Here is a 16370-nt window from a genome sequence, read left to right on the forward strand (position 1 = left end):
CTGAAATCTCCACTTCTTTTTTGCATTGGCATGTCTAAACTACTGCCGAGATCTAGGTGTGGTTCAGGTAGACAGATCACAAAAGTTCCTACTTTCAAGCTTCAGATAAAACTTAAGGTGATTATTTCTCCCTTTTTGTTGCAGATACCTTTTATATTTGCAAATTAAAAGAGACATTTTTCATGGTCGACTGTTATGCTCCTTTTCTGATGCTGCCTATCTTGGTGCTTGTATCGTTCAAGGTGAGTCCAGCCCCCAGGACACTCCTTCCCAACACTGCAATGGGCAATGAAACTTTATTCTGTGTCTCTCTTCCCTGTTACCTATTACAATCCTGTCTTTGTCTGTGGGTTAATCTACTTATGTCAATGTAGATTCACCTATTCACATTCCCTCCCAAGTCATTAATCCTGGCAGAAGGCTGAGCGCCACTGTTCACAGTGCCTTGCTCACATTTGAAGACTTACAAGCCCCAAAGAGTAGAATATAGAGTCTCTTTTTTTTTTTTCTCAAAGAAACAGGCCATCATTTTGTAAGACTTTCTATATTGATGCCGGAATTTTATGTTTTAATTCCACTTATCAAATGATACCTAATAGACATATCAAGGGGTGAAGCCATATCAAGGAAATGGATTTTTAAAAAGTAGGTCACTCCTTAATCGTATTTCATGTGTGCATGTATTTTCTATAATTTTTCAGCTTTTATAGGCACACAAGAATAAATTCACAAATCTGTTTGATGAATCCTCCCCTTTTCCTAGTTATTTTGTCAAACTTGAATTACTTTAGTTCTTTAAGCTTTAGTGTTTTCCTGTATAACATGGGGTAGTTATAAGTCTATCTACACAGGAAATTTTATAACAACTATGAACAGTACATTACGGACCATAAGAGGTAGATGTTCTTTTTAGGGATGAACATAATACTAGTGTGTCGGGAAGACTGAATGCACTCACTAGACTTGGAGTATAGATGCTTCTAATCTTTTGTTTTAATGCTGGTTTAAAAAAACATTTTGCCTTTGAGTAGGTATGATTTTAAAGATAGGTTTCTCAGTTTTTAATTGTTTTTCTGCTTTTGAGATTATAATATAATTATATCATTTCCAACTTGCCTTTCCTTTGTCCAAATTTTCCCAAATACTCAACCTTGACCATTTTCAAATTCATGAACTCTTTTTTTTCTGTAATTACTTTTACATATATATTATGTATAGTATATGTATGTATATGTATATATGACCTGCTGAGTTTGTATAATGATATTTAATATTATACTATATTTGATATTTCATTTGATATAGTACATGACTAGGCATTTGATATTAGATGAACAAATAGTGTGCTTTTCCAGAGAATAAGTATTTATCCCATATTCAGCATTTCTTAGTTGCCTGTAATACTTTTGTGTAGGGTTTAGGTCTCTTGAGCTTTCCCTGTCCACGTCTATTGCTGGTGTTCTTATTTAGCAATGTTTAGGCAGTCATTCTGGTGAGAACTCATGAGAATAGCTTCTAACAATCTGAGAAGACAAAGTCTTAGGGGAAAACCCTAATCCTCTGGCTCTTATAATCTTACCACCACCTCTTCTAGAATATTACTTGAGCCTTGGGTAAAGGGATTGTTTTGTAGCTACACCTATTAGCACCAGCTTCTACAACTCATGATTTTGGTTGGTTTTGGTTTTCTGAATCAGCTCTGTCTGTTGCCAAAAGAAGTTTACATGATGAGAGATATGAAGACTAAACTTCCTGTGGGTATAAGGAAAAATGTTTAGAATGGAGTTAGGGATTATGCTGACTTCGTAAATTAGCAATTGTGGGTTCTCCTCCAAAATCCATGGCTTCACTGTCCCTACGTAGTTGGTAAGTTTCCAGCACAAAGCATTCATTTTTTCTTATTGAGCAGGCCTTAAGTCCAATTAGAAAGCTGTTGGTTATCACCAAGGTATGCTTACAACTCACTGCTGCACCCTTAGAGTTATTTCACTATGTTCATCATTTTTGTGGTTAATAGGTATCGTAGTTAGATAGGTCTGATGATTGCAGTGCTCCTTTGGAAAATTACAATGCCTTATGGTGGCATTAAAGCTAATCCTCAAAAAGGAAACTTTCAAGTCAGTTCCAAATCAGAAGCCTTTGGTCCCTGTTTCTGAAGTGCATAGTGTCTTCAACAATAGAGATTTACCTTTATGGAGTGGCCCTTAAATCCTAAGAGAGAGAGAGAGAGAGAGAGAGAGAGAGAGAGAGAGAGAGAGAGAGAGAGAGAGACATCATTACATTTATACTACTATTGCATCATTTGGCATATCTTGCCAGGAAGGTTATTATATATAGGCTTATAGAGTTCAGAACATGATGATATTAGTGATTGTCTCCTCCAGCAGCATTTGTGACAAACTCCAGCACTATGAAAACAGAACAAAGAAGACCCTAAGAGAGACATACACGAATTTACATAGGAAGGAGAAAAAAACAAGATCTTCAGATTAAATTAAGAACATGGAGGTCATGGAACAGGGGAGAAGGGGAGAAAGGAGGAAAAGAGGGGAGCAGAGAAAAATGTATAGCTCAATAAAAACAATTTAAAAAAGAAAGATAGTCAGTAGAAATGAAACTTCCAATAGATTACCAACTAGATTTCTTCATGTTCTATAACTCAAGTACATGACATCTTCAGCAATGGGTTCTTACTGTCCACTTCTGGAGGGTAGCCAATAGCACTGGAAATAGCTTGTAATGTCTGGCGAGAGGTCTTTGAAACCTTGCTGGCCAATAACTCAAAAAGAGGCAACTCATTCCTAGTACTGGGAGGTATATTTAATAGCACATGGTACCTAGTTGTAATCTAACTTATTATATGGTAAATCCTAATGATTTTACTGTCAATTTTTCTTCCCCAAGACCTCTCTACCCTCCCTTCCCACCCTAACCCTATTTAATCTTTCCTGTTTCATCTTTGCCCTTTGCCCCTTTGTAACATTAATTTTATTTTATCTATCTTGAAAAATACCCTCCTCCAGATGGGCTTCTTATTATTTGCCTAACTTCTATGGGTATTACAAATGAAGCACATGTATTTAAAATTTTAAGGCTAACTTCCATATGTAAGAGAAAACATGCAATGTTTTCCTTTCTGAGTTTTGATTGTCATACTCAAAATAACTGTTCCCAATTCCATCCATTTATGTGCAAATTTAATTTTCTTAGCAGCTTGAATAATCTTCTATTATGTATGTGAAACATTTCCTTTATTCATTTATTAGTTGATGGAGATCTAGGCTATTTCCATTTCCTGAAAATTGTGAATAAGGGAGCAATATACATAATGAGTAAGCATCTCTGTAGTAACAGAGTCTATTGGATATATATTAAAGAGTAGGATAGCACAAATTCAAAAGAAAACTAGCAATAATACTAAAAATTTTCTGAAAAATAGAAACTTGAAGGAACACTTTCAAATTCTTTTTTATAAAGTCAGTATTGTCCTGATACCTAACCCAGGCAAAGACTCAATAAAAGGGAAGATTATAGGCCAATATCTCTGATCAGCATAGCATCAAAATTCTTGATAAAACTCTACCAAACTAAATTCAAGAACATATCAGAAAGATTATCCACCATGGTCAAGTTAGCTTCATCCAAGAGTTGCAGGAATAGTTCAACATACTAAATAATTTTTAAAACATTCCAACAAATAAATATACTAAATGCCATCTCATTAGATGCAGAAAAAGCCTTTAACAGAAACCAATATCTCTTCATGATGAAAGTCGTGGTGAAAATAAGAAAGGAGATGCATTTTAATATATGAAGGCAATTTACAACAACCTGAGGGCAAACGTCATTCTAACTGGAGAAAAAGCCAAACCATTTCCACTAAAACCAGAAACAAACAAAGATATCTATTGGTTCTATTTCTGTTCAATATGTTATTAACGTCCTAGCTAAAGTAATAAAACAAATGAAGAAATACAAGCGAAGAGTATAAAAATAGGAAAAATTGAATCAAAGTATCCTTATTTACAAATGATATGATTTTATGTAGAAAAGATCACAAGGATTCCACCAGAAAGTTTCTACAGCTCACAAATACATTCTACAAAGTAGCAGATTGCAATATTGAGACAAAAAAAATCAGTAACCTTCCTATAGACAAACAAAAAACAGACAAAGAATGATATAAGGAAAGCAATACTATTCACAATGGGATGAATAAAAAAATAAAATACCTTTGAATAAACCTAACAAAAGAGGTGAAAGGTTTCTCTAATAGAGACACAAATAAATTGAAGAAGATACGCGAAGATGAAGTCGCTTATGTTCATAGATTGCTAGGATTAGCATTTTGAAAATGACCATCCTATCAAAAGCAATGTATAGTTTGCCATCTGTAGCAAGATTCCAACAACCATTCCCATCAAAATGTAAACACAATTTTTCACAAACTATTTTTTCTTTAAATTTTGAATTTCACATGAAAACCCAAAATTCTCAAGTGAGCTAAAACAACACTGAAAATAAAAACTTGGTTACCACCATTCCTGGTTTTTAATTATACTGCATGGTTACAGTAATACAGGCTCCATGTTAATGGAATAAAAACAGACACATTGATCAATGGAATAAAATTAAGAATCCAGACACATGTTCACATACCTTTAGACAGCTGATTTCTTTTTTATAGAGTTAAAAGGTACATAATAAAGAAAATAATGCATTATTTAAAAATAGTGCTTATGAAACTTGATAGCTACATGTAGATGAAGAAAACTAAATGTATATCTTTCACTCTGCACAAAACTAAACTCCATATGGATTGAGGACCTCAACATAAGATGTGGTTACTTGATACAGATCTTTTCCTACAGACTTCCTCACCACCCCAACCCTTTGTCTCAGTCACCAATTCCCATAGGCATTCTATGGGAACCTGCTAGCCATACCAACCAGAGAAGGTGCAGGTCATCACAGAAGCAGGTATGTGATCCTCATATCTTCCCCACTTCCACATCTTCTACAAAACCAGTACCCAGTCTCATCCCCAGATCAGTAGCACACCACATACTGTGGCCTCTTCTCCCTCTCTGCTCCCATTCTCAAGGAACTAAACAGATCCTGGTGGCATACCTTGCCTTTCTCCTTCCTGTGGACATCTTTGGCTCCCTTTCTAGCCCATTCCTATCCCTAAGTGTCAACTTCCTATACCAACAAACACATTCTAACCAAAACCTCCAGTAGCCAAATCTGGCAAAATCTGAAAAGCATTCCCTACCAAGTAACACATAGCTACTACAATTTTCTACCAACTAACAACAGCAACAGAAACCAAAGAACAATATGCCCACCTCGCAAAGATAAGACTAGACATCAGAAACTGGTATTATAATCATCCCAAATCCTAATGTCCAGATGCCAGTATAAAAACATAGTCAATGACTATCAGAACAACGTTTCACCAGTAGAGCCCAGCAACCTTACTACAGTAGGCCCTGAGAAAAGCAATATATCTGAAGTAAAAGAAAGGGACTTCAAAATTGCCTTTATGAATATGTTAAAGATAAACTTAAAGAGAAAATTCTTCCTAATCCTCTAAAAGAAATGTAGCCAAACACAAGTAAACAATGAGAGATAATTAAATTAGTTATTTAGGACCTGATTATAGAGATAAAATCAATAAAGAAAATCTAAACTGAGGGAATTCTGTAAAGAAAAAATTTAGGAATTCAAACAAGAACTACAGAGGCAAGTTCCACTAATAAAATACAAGATATGAAAGAAAGAAGCTCAGGAATTTAAAAATATAGTAAAAGAAATGGATACACCAGTCAAAGAAAATGTCAAAGATCTAAATATTTCATCAAAGATCTAAAAAGCTCGTGGCATAAAACATCCAGGAATTCTCAGATACTATGAAAACATCAAATCTAAAAATAATAGAAATCTAAGAATGATAGGAATTGAGGAAAGAGAAGCCCATCTCAAAGACCCAGAAAAAATTAATAAAATCATAGAAGAAAACATTCTAACCTAAAGAAAGAGATGCCTACAAAAGCAAAAGAAGTACACAGAACACTAAATAAACTGGACAAAAGAGGGGGGGGGACACCACAAAAACAAATAATGAGAACCAACCAATGCTGCTCATTGATAACTCTCTACATCAATGGCCACAATTATCCAATCAAAAGATATACACTAACAAATACAGAGGATTAGAAAACAGGATCCATTCTTCTGCTGTATCTAGGAAACACACATTAACATTAAAGATGGACATTACCTCAAGTTAAAAGGATAGAAAAAAGATACTCCAAGAAAATTGACATAAGACAAGCCAGTGTAGCTCTTTTAATATCCAACGAAATAGACTTCAAACAAAAACTACCAAGGAGATAGAGAAAAGCATTGAATATTCACCAAAAGAAAAATTCTCCATCACAATATTGCAGTTCTTAACATCTATACAACAAACACAAGAGCACCCAGGTTTCATAAAAGAAACACTACTACAGCTTAAATTGACCCTTATAAAGTGGTAGTGGGTAACTTCAATATTTCACTTTCACCAATATACAGATCATCTAGACAAAAACTAAACAGAAATATGCTGGACCTAACTGATGTTATAAGCAAATGGACCTAAGAAATATTTATAGAACATTTCACCTAAACACAAAAGAACATCCTTCTTATCGGAAGCTCATGGGATGTTCTCCAAAACTGACCACATACTTGGACACAAACCAAGTCTAAAAAGATACAAAAAAATTTGAATAACACCTTGTATCCTATTTGACCACCATTAATAAGGATGGATATCATCAACAACAAAAACTTACAAATTTACAGCAAATGAACAATGTAAAAACAGGTCAAGACAGAAATGAAATATTTTACAAGTGAATAAAAACAAAATGCAGCATACCATAATTTATGAAACAATGACAGCAATACTAAGAGGCAACTTCATGGCACTAAGTTCCTATACTTAAAAAAAGGATGGAGACAGGATAACTGATATCCTGCGCAATAAAAGAATTGTTGGAGGTATCACCATCCCTGACCTCAAACTGTACTACAGAGCCATAGTAATAAAAATAGCACAGACAAAAATTTCCCTGGGAGGTAGCTTTCTTGAGTCTCAACAACAGCTTATGAAGGATCTAGGCTTTTTCTTTTTCTTTCTTCCTGTCATTTTGTGAGAAATATTTTTTAAAAGACCAGATCATGAGCTGAGTGGTAGTGGTGCACACTAATCCCAACACTCAGGAGACAGAGGCAAGTGGATCTCTCTGAGTTTAAGGCCATTCCACTCTACGAGGGAGTTCCAGGATACCCAAGGTTAGACAGAGACCTATCTTTTAAAAAAAACAAAAAATAAAAAAAAAAACGAAAAATAATTGAAGGGAGGGAGAGATGGAGGGAGGGAGGAAGGGAGGGAGGGAGGGAGGGAGGGAGGGAGGGAGGGAGGGAGGGAGGGAGGGAGGGAGATCTGGTCTCTTGATTCTGAGAGAGAAGAAAGCACAGTATATATTTGAACTTAGAGACACAGGAAAACTCTTCAAACTAAATATTCTCTCTATAGCAAAGGACATTATTATTTGAATGCAGAGGTAACATACAGAATAGGAAAAAATGTCTAACAGCTATGCTAATAACAGTATCTACACTACCTAAGGAACTGAAAAAATAAACATAAAGAAAAATAACTCAATCCTAAAATGTAGCATGGAACAAAATACAGAGTTTGCAGAAGATGAAATGAAAAAAGCTGGTAACAGTGTCTGATGAACCAGGCTTTGATTCTTTTTTTTTTTTTCTCTCAGGCTTTGATTCTTGTTTTCAATTTTGATTGAACTTTAGAGTCACCAGAGGGAGCTCTTATCCTTATCTGTTGGGGAAATATAAATAAAAAGTACTTTGAGATATCATCTTACCATGGATGGAATGGCTATGATTCAAACACAGTAATGATGAAAAATGCTGGGGGGGGGGACATTTATTTATTGCTAGTGGGAGTGCAAACTGCTGCAGCCATTATATCAGTATGGAGATTCCTCAAAGAGCTGAAAAACATGTACCACAAAACCTTGTATATATTGATAGCATACATCATGGTGTTTTGCATGTTTGCATTTTATTGTTTCTAAACTCAATATATATGTTTGTATATATAAGTATATGTGTATATATAATATCTCTACTTTGTATGTAATTTTTGTGTGAACACTCCAGGCCTATTCTAGCTATTTTAAAAAAATAGCATATATTTTTACTAAGTATACTCAGTATGTAGCACAACAGATTTCTTAAATGTATTTCTTTTACATAATTGAAAATGTATATTCTTTGACTAGCTCTGGAGGGTGTTATTATTGATGATAACAATAATTTTGCTATGAACATTTAGTGACTTCAAGGGCCTACAAATCTGGAAAATCCGAAACAGTAAAATTGTTCAGCACCCTATATATCAATAGTGCTTTAATGAAAAACAACAATGTTTTAAATTGTTTTAGGACAAGAAAAAGAGGTGTAAAAAGACCTAACAGGTACCCACATTCACATAGTCAGATGTGAACATGAATATGTCTCTAGAAAATGAGACTGGTGTTCTCCCCATGAGTAGAAATGCATTATATTGGATAAACTCAGTCTATATTCTTATTTTGGATGGTAAATGACAGTGTATATGTATCCTTATTGTATTGTTTATGATTTCTCTCTTTTTCTCCAATTTTTGATGGTTATAGCTGAGTTTGGTGATTATTATCCTGATGAGCATCCTGAGAATTATATCAGTGAGTTTGAGATTTTCCCCAAGCAGTCACAGAAGTTGGAAAGAAAAATCATGGAAATTCATAACAATGAACTCAGGTAATATGTGTGAAACTGTAGAGATAAAAAAGCATTCTCACTATATAGAAAGTTGGACTCATGTGAAGGCATATGATTTGAAGTGTGAGTAGGCAGTCTTGGGTTGCAGAGAAATGTTTCTGGGCCCTGCAAAGTATGACTTAGTATCTCAATTATTGTAAGACTTTTCCAAGATAGTGCCTATGAGAAGTGAGAAGTTAGAAAAGGTGTGTATTTTGACTCAAATATATTACCTCAAAACTGTACATTTTCTTAGTTCTATGGATTACCTTAAGAGAACTTTCTGTTAAAAAAATGTGTTGAAAATAAATACAAAATATTCATTGTTCTTTCTATATTTTGGAAATAAATGCACTATTTAGAACAATGACTCACAGTATTCCAGTTGATACAACCATAGTATAGACAATTACTCTTGTTAGGAACCAAATGGTAAGAGTTATTAATGAGTAAACTGTGTTCCTTGCATGGATTGATAGAAATGGTGGATCTTCTGTGGCTAGACTTTGTAGGGCTTTAAATTCTTGGTGAACATTATAGTGACAAACATTTCTGAGCATTTCCAAGTTGCCAAAATATAAAGCAAATAGGCTTCTGAAAGCTGTTCTGCCCCATCCTTCCAAATTTTAGGAGACAGACACTCTTTGTGTGCCTGTGAAGGACAAAGAAGGTGATCTTGAAAAGGATAAAAAAATGTTTCTTATTAGTTAACATTGATGTCATAACATGATCCATGATTACCTGACACTAATGCCCACACATTACTCCAATGTTTGGCAGTTCTAGGAAGAAAGTAGTCATTCAGGTATTACAGTGGCAATGAGCCCTAAGAGTCAGGACTAAAAGGCCACAGATGCCAGTTGTGGTTGTTTAAATGGGAATGTCCTCATAGGCTTATATATCTGAAGACATGAGTCCCAGTTGTTGGCACTGTTTGGGAATGTTTAAGAGGTGTGGCCTTGTTAGAGAAAGTATCTAACTGGGATTGGACTTTGAGAATTTAGAAAATTAGTGTTGTTTCCATTTTTTACTCTTTCTCTCTCTGCTTCCTGTTTGGAAGACAGACATGGTTCCAGTTGCTATGTCTGCTGTCCCCCAATGTGACAGTGGTGAACCCTTATTCCTCTGGAAACATCAGCCCAAATAAAGCCTTTCTTCTCTAAGTTGCCTCAGTCAAAATGTTTTACCACAGCAGGAGAAAGATAACTTATACAGTGACCTAAAATCCTGTGCCAGAAAAACTGTAAGAGTTGAAGAAGAAAGAAAAAAAGTGGAATGCTTCATTATAATTAAGGGAACAATTAATCAAATTAATCAAGAGGACATTGCAACCCTAACATATATGTAACAACCTAATGTACAAGAAAAAACATACTACTGAAATTAAAGGCACCCATTAACTACAATAGTGGGTGGCTTTAGTATCCCATTCTCTCCAAAAGACAAGAGATCTAGAAAAAAATTAAAAGAAACATGAAATTAAATGAAACCATATATCAAATGGACCTAAGCAGTATCTACAGAACTTGTTCTCAAATACCAGAGAGTGCAGCGTCTACTCAGTAGTTCACAGAAGATCCTCTATAGTTTACCACATATTAGGATGAAATACAAATCTTTTTTACACACAATGAGATGTTTTCAACAATAACTGAAACAGTCATCTGTAGCATCTCTATATACTGACAACAAATACAATGAGAAGGAGATCATAGACAGACTCACATTCCCAATTGCTCAAACAAAATAAAATATCTAAGAAAAAAACCTCACCAAGTTGATAAAAAACCTCTATAATTAAAACTTGAATCTCTGAAAAAAATTTATTGGGGAAGGCATTAGAATTTTACAGACAGTCCATGCTCATGTGTTGGTACTGTGAAAATGACCATTCTACCAATAATTAACAGATTAAATGCAATTCCAATCAAAATTGCACAAGATATTCTTTACAGAAATAGCAAAAGAGTACTAAAATTCATATGAAACAATCAGTGACCCTGGAGAGGACAAACAACCCTGAGGAGAAAGGGCAATACTGTAGTGATTAAAATGTGTAATATTTCAAACTATGTCACATAGTATAGTAATTTATAAAGTACCATACCAAGTATGGTAATAGTAAATACACAACAAAACAGATATTTAGATCAGTGGAACAAAGCAGAAGACACAAACATGAATGAATGTAACTATAACCATCTGACATTTGACAAAGATGACAAAAATACACATTGGAGAGAAGACAGTGTGCTAGTACAAGTAGTTCACACATAGAAAAATGAAATTAAATCTATTATCTATCATACTACACAAAAATAATGTTCAAATGCATGTAAGACCTCAACCTGAAGCACAAAAACTGCAAGTAAACAGATAGTACCTTATGATGGGACATAGGTGTAAGAAAGGACTATATTAGTAGGAATTCATTGGCTTGTGAATTAAGGCCAAAAAGTGATAAAAAGAGAAATCACAAAACTAAAAAAAATCCATGTAGGAAAGAAGAAGCCATGGAGTTCAATAAGATGGAATTCATTTCTGGTACTGTAGACTACCAGTGGCTGAGAACATGGAACCTAGAGCAGAATCTCACTGCCACTCTCCTAAACCAAGACAATTTTAACTGTATTCTAAATACGTATTCTTGTACCCACAGATCAGTGTAGCTCTTAGCCTTCATGAAGAAGCTTCTCTTTGCAGAAAATGGAAATAATCATAGAAAACCACAATTAATCAAAATTGACCACAGTGTGTCATGCCCCAATTTATACACCTATAAAATAACCCCAAACTTTTCTGTCAAAAATGATCCCAAAAAGAGATATAAAGATTTTAAGAGTCAGAAGACCAGGACTTCTGCTGTAACATTTTCCAATGATGCTTTCCCAAGGCCTTGGTCCTGCATGGCCTCAGTTTGCCTTCATATCTTCTTCTACCAGACTATCTGCCCATATTTGCCATATTTTTTCTAAAACGGGGCATACAGACAGGTAATTTCAATATATACCATCTCTGTCTCAGTCAAATATTAGAAGTGGCAGGCTGGAGGCTTTCCTTCCCTGTTCAGGTTCTTAAAGATATGCCACATTGATCTCTCTAACTCTAAACAATGAAGTAAACATCAAAGTCATATTATTTTATTTCGTTTGAGATCTAAGAAAGATAAATTAATTAAATTCTAGCCTGTCATATGAAGCAGAATGGGATAGCTGGTGTTGTTTGCTATTGCTATTGTTGTTATTTTCATACTCCTCTAAGAATGAGTAATGGTAGAAGAAAAGCTTGCCACAAATATACGAACAAATAGCCAAACCTCCAATCTGCAGGACAACTGAATGATTCCCCTGTGAGATACCACAAACACCAGCCAGGGCAGGGCACATCTTGCCCATGGTGAGTCAGGGAAATGGGGAAGAATAAGATTTTACAGTGCTCAGAGGGCCAGTAATGGATCTGAAGGGCACATGAGGTTTCCTATTAACGTCAAATTCTACAACCAAGCTGTAAATAATATACTCTCTGGAGCCTCTTAAATTAAGATCCAGCATATATTAAAAGACAAATATTAAAAGAAATGCTCAAATATTTGAAGCCAAATGTGAGGAAACTTTAAAATTGCAGCAATGTAATATAACTAAAGTCCCGACCAAGTTATAGCGATGTCTAACTCAATATAGATAATCCCACTGCTCAGAATGAGAATGTGTTATTGGTTTTCTCTCCCTGAATTTAATTATGAAGTTTCTGTATCCAAATGGGTCAGGCAGAGCCAAGCCCATCCCTTCTCTGCTTGTACTTTATAATCAGCTCAAATATAGCCAGCAATAGTCGATACCTCATTTTAAGTTAGTAGTGACTAATAACCATTTATTCCTGGGAGCTGTAGGTTTTCTACTGTTTGTGAAGGTGTACTCAAAGAAGACCAATATGAAAGAGACTGTTCTTTGTTAGCTAAAGTAGTCAGGACATGTATATAGGACTTAAATATAGGACAGGAAGTACAGCTAAATACATAATTATCCAACCTCATCAAATTTAGTTGAATCTTAAGAGAATTATATGTTAGAATTGCTGTCTCCTAAAAAAGAAATGCAGCTAATCTTTGATTTTTTTCAATGCCTCTTTAGAAAAGCTTCATCTTGCAGATGATTTTTATTTTCTGTTGCCATATTCAAAGTTGTTCCAGAAACTAATGTCCAGTGGGAGACTAAAGGAACAGAATGTAATTACTTACTATGAAAACAAATTATTAAATGACTTGTTCCTTAATAATTTAGGAGTCTCAGGAGCTCAGTTTATTTAATTTCTGCCTTAGCTTCTATAGCTCTATCCTCTTGCCATCTCTGACACCTGCACTGAGTCTTTCTTTGTATATAAATTTGTCAACTAATTTATTCAGATGCTCACTTAGCAGAAATATGCAGACAAGCCCAACCAAGCAATATTGACATGAAGATTTATATTTTAAAGATAATCTTGTGCTTTCCTGTATTAAACATCCTAACTGACACTTCCCCTCCATAGGTTTTCCAGTTTCTGTCATTTTCAGGGGTAATAATTGAGGAAATGATAAACCTAAAAGCAAGAAAATGGAAAAAACTGAGCCTAAACCTCATGTGAAAACAACAAAAGACCCTAAATAATCAGAACAGTTGGGCAACATGAAAGTTGAGAACATGCCACTCCCTGATTAAGGAATATACAAAACATGATACCCTCATAAAACAGCCACAAAAACAATGAACCAAATCAGGAAGCCCCAAAATAATTTGATGCACTTACAGCCAATGATATTCAGCAAAGAGCCCAAAACACATGGTAGTAAAAATGCATTGTCTTATCAACCTGTGTTGGGAAAAGCAATTATCATCATGCAAAAAAATAAAACTAGATCCACATACTTCACTATTGTCCTAGTTAGGATTACTATTGCTGTAATGAAACACCATGATCAAGAGTAAGCTGGGGAACAAAGGGTTATTTGACTTATGCCTCATCGTCAAATGAAGCCAGGACAGGAACTCAAACAGAGCAGAACCTAAAGACAGGAGCTGACACAGAAGCCATGGAGGAGTGCTACTTCCTGGTTTGTACTGTGTTGCTTGTGCAGCCTGTTTTCTTATAGAACTCAGGACCACAAGCCCACCTAGAGTGGACTGAACCCTCCCATAACAATCACAAATTTAAAAAGAAAATACCCAACAGGTTTACCTAAAGCCCAGGACACATTTTCTTAATTGAAGCTCCCTCCTCTTTAATGACCCTAGCTTGTGTCAAGTTGATATAAAAGTCACCAGGATAACTATATAAAACTCAACAGAAAATATACTAGATTTAAACTTAAGGCCTGATACTATGGCACATAGTATTTTAATACTGTCAGTTTTATCTTCACTGTTCTCCCCTTTTAAACTTAGGCATTCATTACTTAATAGCATGTCTAGTTTCTTTGGTTCTTTACACTTGTGATATTAACCCATTTTCTATGTATCATTGCTTTTATTTATTCTTATGGTTGTTCAGTATTATTATTATTATTATATCCATACTACTGTTGTTAGGTGTACAGTCACATTGCTTTTTTAGATTAAAAAATCACTATCGTATATATATTTCTTGGCATAATAATTAAGATTATGTTGAAAGTATTACTATGAGTAGAATTGCTGTAATTTATCATAAACAAACTAAATTTTAGTAGATAGTGACAGAGCTTTCCTTTCCATATTAATTATACTAACTTGCTCTTTCTCATCGTAATAGGATGCCTGGTTTTGTTGTGCACTCTCTCTGTTGCTAGGCTTTGTTAGGCTTTTTAGCTTTATCATATCCAGATATGTTAAGGGTTTTTTATACTTTTAAGTTATATTTTGCTAGTAAAGAGGTTGAACATATTTCTGCATCCTTGATGATTATTCATGCTGCCTACTTGTTATGTGTATAAGACTTTTGTCCATTTTTTGGTTACCTGTATTTTTTAAATGCTGTTTTTTAATTATTAGGAGTTTTAAAAGTATTCTAGATACTATTTGGTTGTCCTCATTGCTGATCTATTTCTCCCATGTTGCAACTTGCCTTTTCATACCCTGGATAGCAACCTCTGTTTAGCAGAGATCTGTGAGTTTAATTGTAAGTCTTCTGGAGTTGGTCAGATCTGGAACTCTGCTGTCACCTGGTATTAAGTTTGGTGTTCAGAATAGATATCCATGAGGCATAGAAAGGATGCCTATAGAGAATATTTGCCATAGAAAGTATTAGTTACAAAAATACTTCTTAGATAAGGGAAAATTAGTCACCTTTCATTTTAGTCTATTTCCTTTCTCTTGTTACCACAAAACACTAGAGGCTGGGTACTATATTTAGAAATATATTCATTTAGTTCCCATTATTATAGATTCCAGAGCATGGCATGATCATTTGTTTAGCTCTGGCTGTATTGCAACGTTTCAGATGTGGGAGGGCAAAGACCATAGCAAGAGGCAAACCATTCAGGGGCTAAGTAAGCTTGCTTCATCTCTATTACTCACTCTCTCTCCTCCCCCCTCCCTCCCTTATTACTTTGTGTGAGTATAGATGCATGCTTGCAGAGCTGCAAACTGGTGCAGAGACAACATCAGGTGTCTCTATTTGGCTTCCTTCTTATTGTAGGCAGAGTCTTGTTTTTCCCTGCTATGTACAATGTGCTAGCTGGCCTGTGAGATTTTCCAGGGGTTCTGCTGTCTCTACCTCCTGTGTTGCAACAGATGCGCACTATTATGTCTGTCTCTTACATGGGTCCTGTGAATCCAAACTCACGTCCTCAATCTTACAACAGTACTGTATACACTGAATCATATCCCAGTTCTGTGTCACTCTGTAATACCTATCTCTCAATGAGATATTAACTGGGATGTAACAGAACTAAAATACCCCTTTAGAAGGCACCATTCTTACTGACTTTTGCACTTGGTCACATCTCTAAAAGGTTCCATCTCTCAACTGACCATTCTAAGGACAAGCATATAGAAAATGAATATGTAAAGTGTGAACTGAACTGTAATCTTTGTTACATAGACTAGAAAAAGAAAGATGGACCTTAAAGACAACTTAGATTTTACAAAAGCATAATATATGGCTTTTAAGATGTACTAATAGAAGTTGGAGAGATGGCTCAGTCATGGTTAAGAGCACTTGTGGCTCTTCCAGAAAACCCAGGTTCAATTTTCAGCACCCACACGGCAGCTCACAACTATCTGTCACTCCAGATCCATAGTATCTAATACCCTGCTTTTCTCCCAGAGCACCAAGTGTGCATGTGCTACACAGACATAAACGCAAGCAAAACAGTCACATATGTATAATAAATAATTTTAAAATTAAAGAAATAAAAGTGCATTGACCATTTCATCATCATGAAAGTGGCCATCTCTATACAGCAGAAGAGTTCTAACCAGTCTGTAGTGGAGTGAGAGCCTTTTGACTAAGACAAAAGTATGAGTCCACGCAGA

General features: G+C 35.1%; 1 protein-coding gene across 2 annotated transcripts in view; it reads left to right on the top strand.

The window, feature by feature from the left end:
• The window catches only part of Frmd3 (FERM domain containing 3), a 188396-nt gene that overhangs the window by 118628 nt on the left and 53398 nt on the right, over positions 1 to 16370 (top strand). For both annotated transcript variants that reach the window (XM_075945786.1, XM_075945784.1), the window contains exons 5-6: positions 145 to 242; positions 8757 to 8880. In XM_075945786.1, the coding sequence (XP_075801901.1) occupies positions 145 to 242; positions 8757 to 8880 (222 nt within the window). The remainder of the gene's footprint in view (positions 1 to 144; positions 243 to 8756; positions 8881 to 16370) is intronic.

The sequence above is a fragment of the Microtus pennsylvanicus genome, chromosome 13 (genome assembly GCF_037038515.1).
Source record: "Microtus pennsylvanicus isolate mMicPen1 chromosome 13, mMicPen1.hap1, whole genome shotgun sequence".
Lineage (NCBI taxonomy): Eukaryota > Metazoa > Chordata > Mammalia > Rodentia > Cricetidae > Microtus > Microtus pennsylvanicus.